The following is a 14,149-nucleotide window of genomic DNA, read 5'->3' on the forward strand; positions in this document are numbered from 1 at the left end:
GGACCAGCCTGGGAAATACTGCCAAGAACCTCATAAAAGAAAAATAACCTTAAGGTCAGAGATACCACGACAAGGAGCACAGTCGATTATTGTTTTGAATATTTTCATTAATTCTGACAATTTCATACAGGGTATTTTAAGTACTTTCACTCCCCCAACACACAGTTACTCGCCTTACCACCCTCTCTACCTGGATAGAAAGGAGCAACAGAGACATCCAAATCAGTATGCACGGCTACTCTTCACTCCACCAGAAAACACATTCTCTATGATCCCTATCAACTGCTGTCTTACTCATCTCTAACATTCCAGTGTAGAAATGCTGAAGGAAACCTTCAACACTCCAAAAAGCATGTGTTAATGACATAGTCCAACAGTGGAGTATGTGCATCATATTCAAGAATTTAAAGATATTCAGTCATCATTTAAAAGTCATAAAAAGCTAAGCAGTACACACATTTCTAAGAATAAAATAAAAAATACATTAACACACATTGAACTATACAAGTTCAAACAACACTGCCAAGATTAAGCCCATATAAAAATGCTAAGTCAGTCATAAGGAAAAAGCATTGTACTCATGACTCTATAAACTTCTGAGTTTACAGAATACGATGATAATTTTTAAAGTTATTGGCATTCACCCAAGAGGGATTTCTGTCTGAGGCAGACCTTACTGCGCAGCTCTGAGCTGGTTCTGACCCACGTGCTGCTAAGCTTCCTTAGTGTGGAACTACACACACACATCCCCACACCTAGCTCACAGAGTGCTGATGTTCTTTTAAATGTGTACTTCAATCTAAAACAGTGAAAATAACTTGTGATAAAACCTGTTACATTGGTCATTTTCTCATTGAAAAAGTATTATTGAGGTGAGGCACAGCAGCATGTCTTTAAGCCCAGCAAAGAAAGACAGGGAGGGAGGGAGGGAGGGAGGGAGGGAGGGAGGGAGGAGAGGGAAGGGAAGGGAAGTGGGGGGAGAGAGAGAGAGAGAGAAATAACTGAAAGTATAGTCTTCAATTATTTAGAAACCCACATCAAAATGTATCATGTAACCTCTTTAAAATTTGAAAATATAACTACATTGTTAATTCTCTCCTAAATATAATACTAAGATATTAACTATTTCTACTGTTAGTAGGAGCTAGAAAAACCAACATTTGAACCTTTTAGCTCACCCAATTACATGGTCTACCTGGGTGTGGTGGAACACCACTATAATTCTAGCACTTAAGAGGTAGAGGCAAGAGGATCACTCAAGCTCAAGGCCAGTTTGGTTTACACAGCAAGTCCAAGGTAGATAGGCTACAAAGTAAAACTATCTTTTAAAGAAATGTCTTTTAAATGAAAAAAAAGTAATTACATGATCCAAATCAGCATCGTAACTTAATATATAAACATTTAAAAACAAAATGTACCTTAATACTTACAAATAGATTATGTTAACAATTAGTAGAAACAATATACTCAAAAATAAAATTCAAACTTGTGTCTGTATATAAATAAGAAATAAGATTTTCCAGATGTCAAATACCTTAATTATGATAGCAACTGAAAAGTCAATAAAGTTTTCCAAAGACCAATGTAAGAATGAGTGTTAGATGTTTTAAAACTACCAAACAGTCCCAGCTATGCTATGCCTTGAAAGATAAAAGGCCCATACAGGTTTAAGTTAACATGGAATTTTAATAACATGCTATTGTATTATAATAAAATACAGTACAAAATGTATTTAGCACTTTTATATAAACTCTATTAAGTATGGAAAAATGAAGATATTTTGCTCTGTTACTATCTACAAACCCAAGTGTTTCTAGCTTTTTGTTTGTTCATTGTTTTGAGACAGGGTTTTGAGTACAATCCAGAGCAGCCTTAAAGTCAAATCCTCCTGCCTGACAGCCTGCCAAGTGCAATAATTACAGGATCCACCACACATGACAATTATTAATGGCTCTAAAAATACAATTTTAAAATCTAATCTTGCCAGGCTTAGTGACACATTCTTATAATTGCATCTAGAGTTTAAGGCCAGTCTCAGCTACATAGCAAATTCAAGGCCAGTTTGGGCTACCAAAGACCCTACCTCAAAAATAAATAAATAAATTCAACCTTGGTAAAATAACTTCTTAAACTTAATATTGATAAGCTAACAGAAATATCTCCCATACTGGCTTTTGTTAAGAAAACTTAACACTCAAGGAGGTCCTTTTATTCTACCCTCCAAAGGTTTTACAAACATTCTTCTCACATCAGTTCCTAGAAACAGAAATCTCAACTTAAGCAGCAATCTGTCTGTGTAGTCAATCAACTTAACTATGTCTTACTATCCCAAGGAAGTAAAACAGCAGTAAAGTGCACAGGCGCTCTCTGGTGTGGTAGCACAGGCCTCTACTACCAGCACTGTGGAGGCTGTGGAAGGAGGGTCACAAGTTCCATACCTGCCTGCACTGTATTACACAGGGAGAGTGTATGGCCAGTGTGGGTGTAAGGCCAGCGTGGATTATATTAGACAGTGTTTGAAGTTAGCTGGGCATGCCTGGCTTTGCTTCTCTGCCCCATCCCCACATACCAGACATTAAACAAAAATTAACTCATTAGTTCGAGGCCAGCCTGGTCTCCAAAGTGAGTTCCAGGAAAGGCACAAAGCAACACAGAGAAACCCTGTCTCGAAATGCCCCCCCCCAAAAAAAAATTAACTCATTATACCAACAAAACCTTTCATCCACTGAGTTATAGCACACTTAATTTTTCATTAAACAGCCAGTCAAAGCCCCTATGTCATTAGTCAAAAGTTCAGATTATAGGGAGACCATACTTACCTCTGTTTCCCAAATTTCTTCCAGAGGAAAATCCACTTCTCATGAAATGATCTCTTCCAGAAGGCCCATCTTCCATTTCTAAAGCAAATAACATTTCAAAGCAAATTTTATACATACACACACACACACACACACACACACACACACACACACAAATTGAAAGCTTTTTCAATGTGCCACACACATAACAGAGGGATTTTATTTACTAACAAGAGAAGTGACAGAGACAAGCTACCCGAGAAGCTGAGGTAGAAAGGTGACAAATTCAGACAACCTTAGCTACAATGTAAGTTCTAGGCCAGTATTAGGAATTTATGAGATACTTTCTCAAAACAAGATTAAATTACACTCATACACATAAATAATAAGTAAATCTTTTCTAATTTTTAATGGCAAAGATCAGGGCTGGCAAGATGATTTGACCATTTGAGTTTGATTCCCTAAAGGTTCAAACACCTAAGAGTGAAGGGAGAACCTAGTCCACAAAGTTGTCTTCTGACCTCCACACACGTGCCATAGCATGCACACACGCACACACACAATGACGCACATAATAATACAAATAATGGTGAAGATGGTCACTGTTATGTACCTTTTACCGTAATAAAAATCTTTCACTGTACAGCAGTCACATTTCAGCCTGTTCCAACCAAGCTAAAGACTACTGCCATGATTTAATTTCTTCCTCAAGTCCTAGTCTACCATGTTACTGTACACATTAACTCTACAGCGTCTGGTAGTAACATGCAGGGAAGGTGGGCAGCTCAAATAAAAATCTATACCGAGAAAGGGAGCAGCAGAATTTAGGTCAGGATCCTTTATTTTGAAACTTATCTCTCATTCTCTCGGGAACTTTGGTAAATTAGTTTTCTGATGCCACAGAAACTCATGTTCTTGATAGTATGACAGTGTCTGGCTTAAACAGTTTTTTGGACAATCATCATAATTAGAACCTATTTTAATAATTTTACCATCTATCCTGCCATTATCTCAGGAGGCCTGACAATGCTTTAGCAACCAGAAGCCAAATATGCAACCTGCAGGTTGGGAAAAGTTTTATAGCACTCTCTAAATTAAATAACACAGTCTCACCAGGCAGTGGTGGCGCACACCTTGCGAGGCAGAGGCAGGCGGATCTCTGTGAGTTTCCAGGCCAACCTGGACTACAGAGGGAGTTCCAGGAAAGGCACAAAGCTACACAGAGAAACCCTGTCTCAAAAAACGAAAAACAGGACAAAAAAATAATACAGTCTCTAACATTGTATCATCTTTAGATATGTTTCCCTATCCAAAATATCCTCACTAGATAGAATAAATCCTCACTAGAAAATTTAAAAAAAAAACACAACTCTTTATGTCTATCAGTCTACTCCTTAAGTATCATTACAAAACCTTTAACCTAAAAAAAAAAAAAAAAGGCCATCTTGCTCTAACACATACCTGATGAAGACCTGTTAAAAGTGTCTCCATTCGCTCCAGAAGAGTATTTATCCTGTAAGAAAAAAAACCAAGTTTTCAACTCAAATAATAAGAATGTGTCATCTATTTCACAAACAGAAAATTACAGTCCCTTCCTTTTTCATGAGGAATAAATTCTAAGACCCTCCGGGCCTGACACCAAGAGCAGTATCTCCATTCATACACTGTCTCTTTCTCTCTTCACCTCACTCCCTCTTCCCTCTCTCAGACACACAAAATACAGGAGATACTTTTTCTTATACATGTATGCCTATGGTAAGGTTTATGAACTTGGCACAGTAAGAAAATCAAACAATTACGGCAGCAGACTGTAAAAACTCTTATTGCTCTTTATTCACCACCCTTGTGTTCTGACATATGCCTACACAATGAGATAAAGTGGATAGAGGACAGAAACATTCCAATGGAAGATTGAGCTACTGGTGACCTTCTGACATATGTCAGGTGATCATGGGTCATAAACCCATGTCAGACAGGTAGTGTATACAGCATGGATACACCAGACAAAGGATGACTCACTCTCTGGGCAAGACAAAGGAGGGTGGTGGGAAGTTTTAACATGCTACTCAGAATGACATGCCATTTAAACGCCAAGTATTTACTTATGAAATTTCCCACTTAATATTTTCACACCACAGCTATCTACTGGTAACTGAAATCATGAAAAGCAAACCTGCAGTTAAAGGGAGACACTACTATGTAACTGCATCAAAAAAGTGGTAACAGTGAGATTTTTCTAGGTCACTAGATGTATCCTCATTAGTTTTTCCAAGACATAGTAATCTTAGCATTATACACGTGACATGAAATTATCACTTAAATTATTAAATAAGAAACTACAGCCATGGGCCAACCCTGGTGGGCTACCCACTTCTATAAACAATTTTACTGGAGCACAGCGACTCATTAATCTATGAATACATTAGTAGCTGTGATAGTCAAGCTGTGGCTGAGACTAAAACCTACAATATATAAATCATTCACTGTCCAGTACTTTAAATGAAGGGTTTGCTGACCCACATACCTTAAAGTATAAACTGTTATTAAGTAAATAAACCAATGACAATACACGATACTGTTTGCAGAGCTCAGCATTTCACAGAACCTACCAATGCTACAAGCTAAAGTAGAACACAAGACAAAGTTATCTGAAGGCAGCTTCACAGTAAACATACTTATTTTAAAATTTTCACTGTGACTAGGCATGCTAGCACTCAGGATGCTAAGACAGAAAGATGAAGAGATTGAGGCCAACTTCTGTTTCTAATCTAACAACTCTGCTATAGATACATGTGCATTACTGTGGCAGTATTATACTAATCAATGGGCTTAGGAGATTCAACTTTTGTTACGAAATCAATAACTAAATACCAAGGTAACCTTAGAACCTTCCAGTATTTATGGGGGTTTCTCTGTGTTAATGACAATTTAAGTAATTTTTCTCACTTCTAGCACCTTTATTTATTCTTATGTAAGAAATAAACTTTCAGACTATAGCTCTGAAATTCAACACAAATAATTTAAGAATGAAGCGACTTACACTTGTAGGTATTATAGGTGTATCTACTTATAGGTTTATTATTATTATTATTATTATTATTATTATTATTATTGTCAAATGATCACATTAAAGTCAGTCTTCCTTCAGATAAGTACTTCCAAGTGTGTGCCAAAGTTGAAAAGATTGCACCAAGGTGGCAACCTTCAGGTAACACTTTTCTAAAATTTCTCTCATAAAAGACACTAAAGTGACTTTCAAAACTTTTATGTAGCTCAGCAATCATCCAGATATTTTTCAAAGTTGTCATTAAGAGCAAAAACATCAACAGTGTCACTCAAATGTCCTAGGAAACTATAATAAAAAAGCCCAAAGTTATAGCTACCAGATACCAAAACAAGAATTATCCAACCTGCCTTACCAATGGACAGGGTGCTATCAGTCAAACAGAGCAAAAATATTACTGATAAATGGTAATGGTCCATTTTATTACAACATGAAGCTGTAAACTGGAACAACCTGAAATTTTTAAGGAAGTGGGGAGGTGATTGCGGGCTCCCAGGGTGGCTTTGACATGCATTACAATGTACTGCTAATAGATGCCTACAGAGCCATAAGGTTAGCATGGGCTCAGATATGTGCTAATACAGAGCTGAAGTAGCTATTCCTGGCAGGCAGAAACCAGTTCACTGGTTCTGGGGAATGCTCAATCTATCTGCACTACTAATCCTTCTGTTTCCCTGTCAAGAGTCCAGCCTGAGCTGAGTGAGCCCAGACCGTCATTTTGGACACTGTCAGTGGCACAGCTATTTTGAGAGTTTGGGAGCTGGAACCTAAGAAAGAGTGTGCAACTCTCTTTATCTGGCCTCCATTACACTCTACCTGATTTTACCCAAGCTCTAATACAGAGATAATCATTAAACTTTTATGTATGGGTGTAATCCTTCTAAGGAACACACCATACACATATATACACACACACGCACGCTCATACACACACGTTCCATATATATTCCACATATATGTATGTTCCAAATATATATGTTTTACTGGCTGCCACCCTTATGCATCTAAGCCTTCATAGGCATAGAAGGCACTGAACACAGAAAATACAGACATCTTGTTTTTCCTTCCCAAACTTGTTCACCCTCCATAGAAGCCCCATTTCAGGAAATAGCAAATCATCAATTTAGTAGTTTAAGTTACAAAACCTACTCATCATTCTTAAGTTCTTTCCTTCATGACCTAAATCCATCCCATTCAGTCCTACCAAGCATATGTGCCTAATGACTTTCAGGTCCTCTCTTCCTTTTCCTCCTTCTCTGACTTGCTTGTACCACTCACTCTCTTAACTCATGCTTTAGCAATACTGGCTATCCAAGAGAGACCAAGTCCTAATCCTGGGATTTGTTGTTTGAGAATTTCATACATGCCTATCATGTACGATCAAACTAATCCTCGGGGCCTCTCCTGCAACTCCTCCTCTGTACCCACACCACCACTTGTCCCTCCCAGCTTCGTGCAGTTTTTACAAAGCCCTGAGTCCATTTACTCAGTTCAGCCAGCATATGCACAAGTAGTTTCTGAGGGGCCGCACCCCTGAAAAAAACTGACTCTCCCTCCCCTAGCAGCCACCAACTGCCAACAGCTTCTCAGCTAGGGTGTACTCTATATCCCATATATGCCGCTAATCCTTGGAATTAATAAATACCTTATTTGAAAGAGGATCATAACAGATACAACTAGGGATTTTGATATAGAATATTCATCTGAGTCCTCATTTGTCATCCCAAGTGATATTGAGAGAGAGCTAAAGGGAAAACACACATACACACACACACACAGAGGCAGCAGGATCTGGGTGAGTGACAGGAGCCACAAGCCGAGGACTGTCTACTTACAACAGATGCTAGAAGCTCCAAAGATTCTCTCTTAGAACCTCCAAAGGGAGGGCAGACCTGTAGACACTTTGATCTCTAACTTCTGGCTCCAAGGACAAGGAGAGAACAAACTGTTGTTTCACATTACCCATTTTATGGAGATTGGTACAGTAGATATCTGAGACTAACACACCTGCCTTCCTAATGTTCTAATGTGTTGTTTGGTCCCTTCTGGGACCTTTTCACCTGATGTCCTGCTGAGACTCCTTCTGGTCTTCAGTTCACAAGTCAGTGCCTCCAGGAAGCCATCCCTCTCCACTTGAGCTAACCTACCCCAACATAACAGATTCACATTTCTCTGGTTTTATGGCTCTTTCTGCCAGGTAGTTAGTTGTTTCTCAAACGTGTTTATTCTGTCTCCTAAAATACAATGTCTTTGAAAGAAAGTATTTTATCATGTCCAACACTATTATTTATAGCACACAGGATTAAGTAAAAATACGTTAAATAAATCATAGGTCATGTTATTCATTTGCTTTTAGAACACCCAGCTAAAAACCATGTTGTCTCTTAAGCCACCCAAACACACCAATATAGAAATTTTAAAATATTTAACCCATAAATATTCTCTCAGTGTAGCTACAAATACCATTAAAGGAATACATTTCTGTTTACCTATATTCTTACTATTAATTCTGAGATGTCATCTAAATGTAGTTAGAGTTTTCCTGCCTGGCCCATAGTCAGGACAAATCTTTGGGCAAGAAACTGTTCTTGCCTGAACTGCTTGATCGACTGGACATGCAGGACCCATAGAAAGGTGACCACTAAACTTTGCTTGACAAAATGGTCCTTCAGGTTCCTTCTTCGCAGAGGAAACTGCCAGACATTCTACAGAACACTGAGAGAAGTGACCGAGAGACTCTAGCCCTGTTGGCTAAAGACAAATGCCCCAACTTTACAAAGGAACATTAGGTGACTGTCCAGGCTGCCAGCTGTCTCTGTCTACCCTGCAAGACTCCCGAAAGTTGCTTACATCCTTCTCCCGGTTCTCAGGTAATATTATATCCTTCTGCGGTCTTTGATGTGGTTGAAGACTAGATAGTTATAATTTCCTCAGTTATGATACAAGATAAGTTAGATACAAAACCTTAGACTCACAAATATAAGATAGATAGGATATCTTCTTTAATATTGTAACTATAATTCTTACTTGATAATTGTTTTATTATATGTAATTTTACTATGTAAACGTTAAAACCTTCCTTTAAAAAAAAAAAAGCAAGGGGGAAGTGCTGTGGATATCGCTCTGTGTAAATAAAGTTCTGATTGGCCAGTGGCCAGGCAGGAAGTATAGGCAGGACAAAGAGAAGAAAATTCTGGGAAGTAGAAGGTTGGAGAGAGACCCCGCCAGCCGCCGCCATGGAAAGCAACATGTAAAGACACTGGTAAGCCACAAGCCATGTGGCAAAGTATAGACTAACAGAAATGGGTTAATTTAAGATAGAAAAAGTAGCTAACAAGTAGCCTGCCATGGCCATACAGTTTGTAAGCAATATAAGTTTCTGTGTGCTTTCTTGTTTGGGTCTGAGCGACTGTGGGACTGGCAGATTTGTCCTGACTATGGGCCAGGCAGGAAAACTCTAACTACATCTAAATTTACTTTATTTCATCAACTATTACTAACTGCTACTACTGCTTAATAACATTACAATTATGGAGAAATTAACTCAATCTATTTCCACTTTAATTTTCAGGAGTTTATCCTAAAATGTACCCAAAAGACAAACAGGCCTTACACAGAAATGATCACTATTTAGAATTACTCTCAGTTAACAAAAAGCATCACAGTAATCAAACTGAATATCTAATACACTTATCCTAATACGCCAACAATGTACAAATGTGTAACAACTGATTTCTGACTATATTGCTCTGATTTCTGACTATATTGCTAAACAGCTTTTCATAATCACATCTTTTATTCTATCCTTAGGTGGCACGTTTACTTCCAAATCTAGATTTTAGAAGTTCTAAGAGCTATCAGAACACTGCCCTAGTATTTCAAAGTATATACGCATATATATTATTATACCTCAAAGAATGCTCATTAAAAATCTGATCACAGATACTGTTTACAATATTAGCACAAGATTATTTCAAAACCACTAAATTCAAAATGGAAATGAAAATTCACTGGGAACACTCAAAATAGTGTCTTAAAAAAATTCTGAATAAAAGACCTTAGGATTTTCCTCCATAAGAATAGTATTTATCCTTACCATCTGCATTTTTTACTCAAACAAGGAAAGCCAACAAAGCTATGAATTGTATCATGTTCCTTTAGGTTAACGAAGGTTAACAAGTCACTAAATTGTAAAACCAGCGTCAAGTTTGAAGACAAGAATAAGAAACTTACTACAAACTGGCTCCATACAACAATATTAAATCATAAGATAGAATTATCAATTTAGTATTCTCAATGTCAAGAGACATGGTTATATTACTAAAAAGTACAGAGTTTCCAAAAAGGTATATTTGAAAGATATAACCACCTTCCAGATTTGATGGCCCATGCCTATAATCCCTGCATTTAGAGGATAAAGACAAAGGGAGGAAGGGAGGAGAGAAGGAGGAGAAGGGGTAGAAATTTAACCACCATTCACCTTCAGAAACCCAGTGCAATAAATATATACAACACACTCCACAGAGCAGAATGCTGTTTAAAGAACATTTAATGACAATAAAAATCTTGAAAAGAAAAATCAGATAGATGACTTACAAAGTCCAGTACAACAGAGCCTGTATCAGTAAATTAATTTTTTATTATATGAATCTATTAAGAACCAGAAGGAACAATAAGCCATTAAATGTCCTCTGACCATTTCTGGGAAAAAAAAAAAAATCCCAAATTAAACACAGCTGTAGAAACTAAGGACAATAAGATAATGAAAAACTACCACTATCTTAAAAAGCCAAAGAAAATCACATATTACAGTACATTCTTTTGACAAAATTTTATATTACTGTAAAATACTATTTTTAAGAAATCATAATTGGTGTTGAAGTAAAAAAAATCAAAAGTATTGTCATGCACATCATTAGTAAATTTTTTTGAAAAACAAATACTAAAAATTTATTGAGACAGCAAGACTTTTAGGTAATTTGCCTGTCTACAAAAATGTTATGTTTTTATGATGCAGAGAAAACTATGAGGCTAGAGAGATGGCTCAGCAGTTAAGAGCACTGATTGTTCTTCCAAAGGACCCAGGTTCAATTCCCAGCACCCACATGGTAGCTGTAACTTCAGTTCTAAGTGACTAAACACCCTCATACGGGCATATATGCAGGCAAAACACCAATGCACATAAAATAAAAATAAATTATATTATTTTAAATAAATAAATAATAAATATGACACACTAATCCAGGCAGTGGTGACACTTATCTTTAACACCATTGCTCAGGAGGCAGAGGCAAGCAGATCTCTGTGAGTTCAAGGCCAGCCTGATCTACAGAGCTAGTTCTAGGATAGCCACAACTACAGAAAAACCTTGTCTCAAAAACAAAAAAACACCGTGTGTGTGTGTGTGTGTGTGTGTGTGTGTGTGTGTGTAAATACTAAAGCTGCTAGTGCTAAAATAAGTTTCAAGCCAAAAAATATTATAAATTCAGATTATTATTTGGGGTATCTGAATTCAAATCTGATATCAATCAACCCCAACTAAATCAAAACACTGAATATTTTATTTTTGTACAAAATAAGCATTTCCACAAAGACAACCCTTAGAACTGATATACACAAAAAAATGGAAATTCTGAATGTGAGGGAGCTTCTGCAAAAAAGGGGTTGTTTTTTGTTTGTCTGTTTGGTTGGTTGGTTGGTTGGTTGGTTTTTTGGATTTTCAAGACAGGGTTTCTCTGTGTAGCCCTGGCTGTCCTGGAATTCTCTCTGTAGGCAAGTTATCTGCCAAGACTTTCAAGCACATTTGTACAAGCTTGTGTTCACCTGTAAGTCCTAAAGCATTGAGATTTGAATTACACTGGTGGTATTACAGCTTTTGCTTGTGATTATCAAAATACCATTTAGACGTTAGTCAATTTGAAGCTTAGCCTGCTTTTCTCATTCCCCATAAAATAGTTAATAAAGATCACAAGCAGATAAATACTAAACAGGCTATAATAATTTAGAACGTCCTCAACAGTTTGATTTTCAACTGATAAAAATCCACAACATTTAATGACTCTACAGTGTGAGTTGCATTACCTTCTCAAATACAGGAATGTAGGAAGACATGTGAGGTTTGAGGATTTCCACTTCCCAATCTTCATCTCCCATGGTAGCTACAGGTTCTTTTAAGAAAGAAAAAAAAAAGCATTTTCGGCCACGGTCACACCAGACTTGTTACCTTTCGGTTATGGGGCTGTGGTGTTGGTGAAAGACACAGTAATTGAAGCACAGGCAATGGGGTTGGCTACCACCACCAAATAAAATAATATAAATTATCTTTTTGTCCTTACAGACTACTTGCAACTACTAGACTAATGTGATCATCTTCCCCAAAAGCCTTTTCGCTTCTCGACTACGGGTGATATTTATAGCCAGCTTTTTTTTTTTTTTTTTTTTTTTTTTTTTTTTTTTTTTTTTTTTTTTTTTTTTAATCTTTCAAAGCCTAGGTTTATCATTCAAGCAATCCCCGTGTCCCCAGCAATGCCTAGGATTTGCCCAAAATCTGTGTGTTCTCCCGCAAGGGATTCCCAAATGGCTTGCTGCATCCGGGGTGGCTGTTACCCAGGTAGTGTCTGAGACAGCCAAGGTCAATTCCCTTTGCGTCCCTTCAAAGATACACAGGATGTCGGGGCCCGGGAGACGGGGCGGGGAGGATGTCGGGGTCCGGGAGACGGGGCGGGGAGGATGTCGGGGCCCGGGAGACGGGGCGGGGAGGATGTCGGACGGTGGCGGCCCAAATCTCTTCGACCGAGGGCGTCGTCGAGCTTCCCGGGGCGCCGTCAGACACCGTTTCTTCTGGAAAATGGCCGCCCAGGGACTGAGCAGAGAGGGGTACCGCCTGGGCCTCCCTCCCCTGCGGGGGCCCCCAGTGTGAATTCACACCCGCGCCACTCAGCGTCGAGCGGCAGGTCGGGACGGGAGGGCCCTCGGGGCCGACCTCAAACCGCACGCAGGCCCGTGTGCCCCGGCTCTGGCTCCACTCGGGACCCCCGGGGGCCGCTGGGCCTGGCTCGGGCGTCCATGGCCGACGGCCGAGACAAGAGCAAGGCCACCCGAGCCCACTCACCTCTCCACTCCGGGCTTCCTGGGCTCTTCGCGGCCGCCGACGCGGCTTAAACGGCTGCACGTGCGTGCGGACGCTGACTGCGTCCAGTGCGCGTGGGGGCGGACAACAAATAGCACCAGGCAACGGGCTCCGCCAGCCAATCAGCGCCCGCGGCGGCGCGCGGCTTCCGGCCCCATGGAAGGGGCCAGCACGTTCTGTGCCCTGGATGAAGCCGAGCCCCGGGGCCGGCTTGTGAGGCCTGTTAGGCCGGCAGGAGCAGGCTGCCCCTGGGCCTGCAACCCACTGCATCCTTCCCACCTCCTCGGGCCCCTCTAGGGGGTCCTACGAAAGTTTTTCAAGATTGGATGGGAGCCATGCAAATGTCCCCCCTCCTTGCTCCTTAGGCCTTCTCTTGACCCTCCACAGTGCCTGGCTTGACCCTGCTGGGTCTAAATGTCTGAAGTTCTCTCTTTAGATTTGACAGATACATTTGCCTCCACTCCAAGTGGAAGCTTTTTCCTCCCCATTTAAAAAAAAAAAAAAAAAAAAAAAAAAGTGAGGATGAGATTTCATCTTGGAGTTGTCAAGAAAGCTAGTCTATGGGAAGAAAACAGCCCCTCAAGCAGAAAAGAGGGAGAAATATGGCTTGTTTGCCAAAGCCTGGATTTATGGTTTACCCCATCACATCCATGAGGGCAGTTGCCAGTATTTAAAGCGCTCATTAACTACATATTCTAACTCTGTCCATTCCTCATCTCTCTAGAAGGAAATCTTTCGATGTTTTCCCAACCCCCCCCCCAAAAAAGCATAACAATGAAATGTATCTAAAGCACAGTTCTCATTTTTGTTTTTTTTCCTATCATTTTACTTTCTCTGAATCTTTGAAGGAATGTCTAGATATCTGTCAGGAACTTAAATCCCAATACAAGATGCTAGATGTAAGAGAGGCACTCCAGCTTAAGCTTGCTTTAAACTTTCCTAGAACCACCTTGTTTCAGCACCAAAAAGATGTTAGTGTTTATCTAGTGAGCACTAGGTAGAGCCTGCCAGACTATTAAGGTGAATTGTTTTTTGTTTGTTTGTTTGTTTATGTCACATTTAAGAAAGGCCAAACCACTATATACTTTAATATAGCTGTCATTTAAAATGTGAACAAACTTCCTAAAGTAAACATGTTTTTAAACAAATATTCTTTGT

General features: G+C 39.3%; 1 protein-coding gene across 2 annotated transcripts in view; it reads right to left on the reverse strand.

The window, feature by feature from the left end:
* The window catches only part of Ddx4 (DEAD-box helicase 4), a 73,945-nt gene that overhangs the window by 44,463 nt on the left and 15,333 nt on the right, over positions 1–14,149 (reverse strand). The window contains exons 1-4 of one of the 2 annotated variants that reach the window (XM_036207420.1): positions 12,974–13,055; positions 11,944–12,029; positions 4,260–4,311; positions 2,820–2,897 (exon numbers count right to left, since the gene is read on the reverse strand). In XM_036207420.1, the coding sequence (XP_036063313.1) occupies positions 2,820–2,897; positions 4,260–4,311; positions 11,944–12,015 (202 nt within the window). In that variant the 5' untranslated portion in view covers positions 12,016–12,029; positions 12,974–13,055. Of the gene's footprint in view, positions 1–2,819; positions 2,898–4,259; positions 4,312–11,943; positions 12,030–12,973; positions 13,056–14,149 lie in introns of those variants that run through there. The other variant, XM_036207421.1, reaches the window with a different exon arrangement.

Source organism: Onychomys torridus, chromosome 15 (genome assembly GCF_903995425.1).
Source record: "Onychomys torridus chromosome 15, mOncTor1.1, whole genome shotgun sequence".
Taxonomy (NCBI): domain Eukaryota; kingdom Metazoa; phylum Chordata; class Mammalia; order Rodentia; family Cricetidae; genus Onychomys; species Onychomys torridus.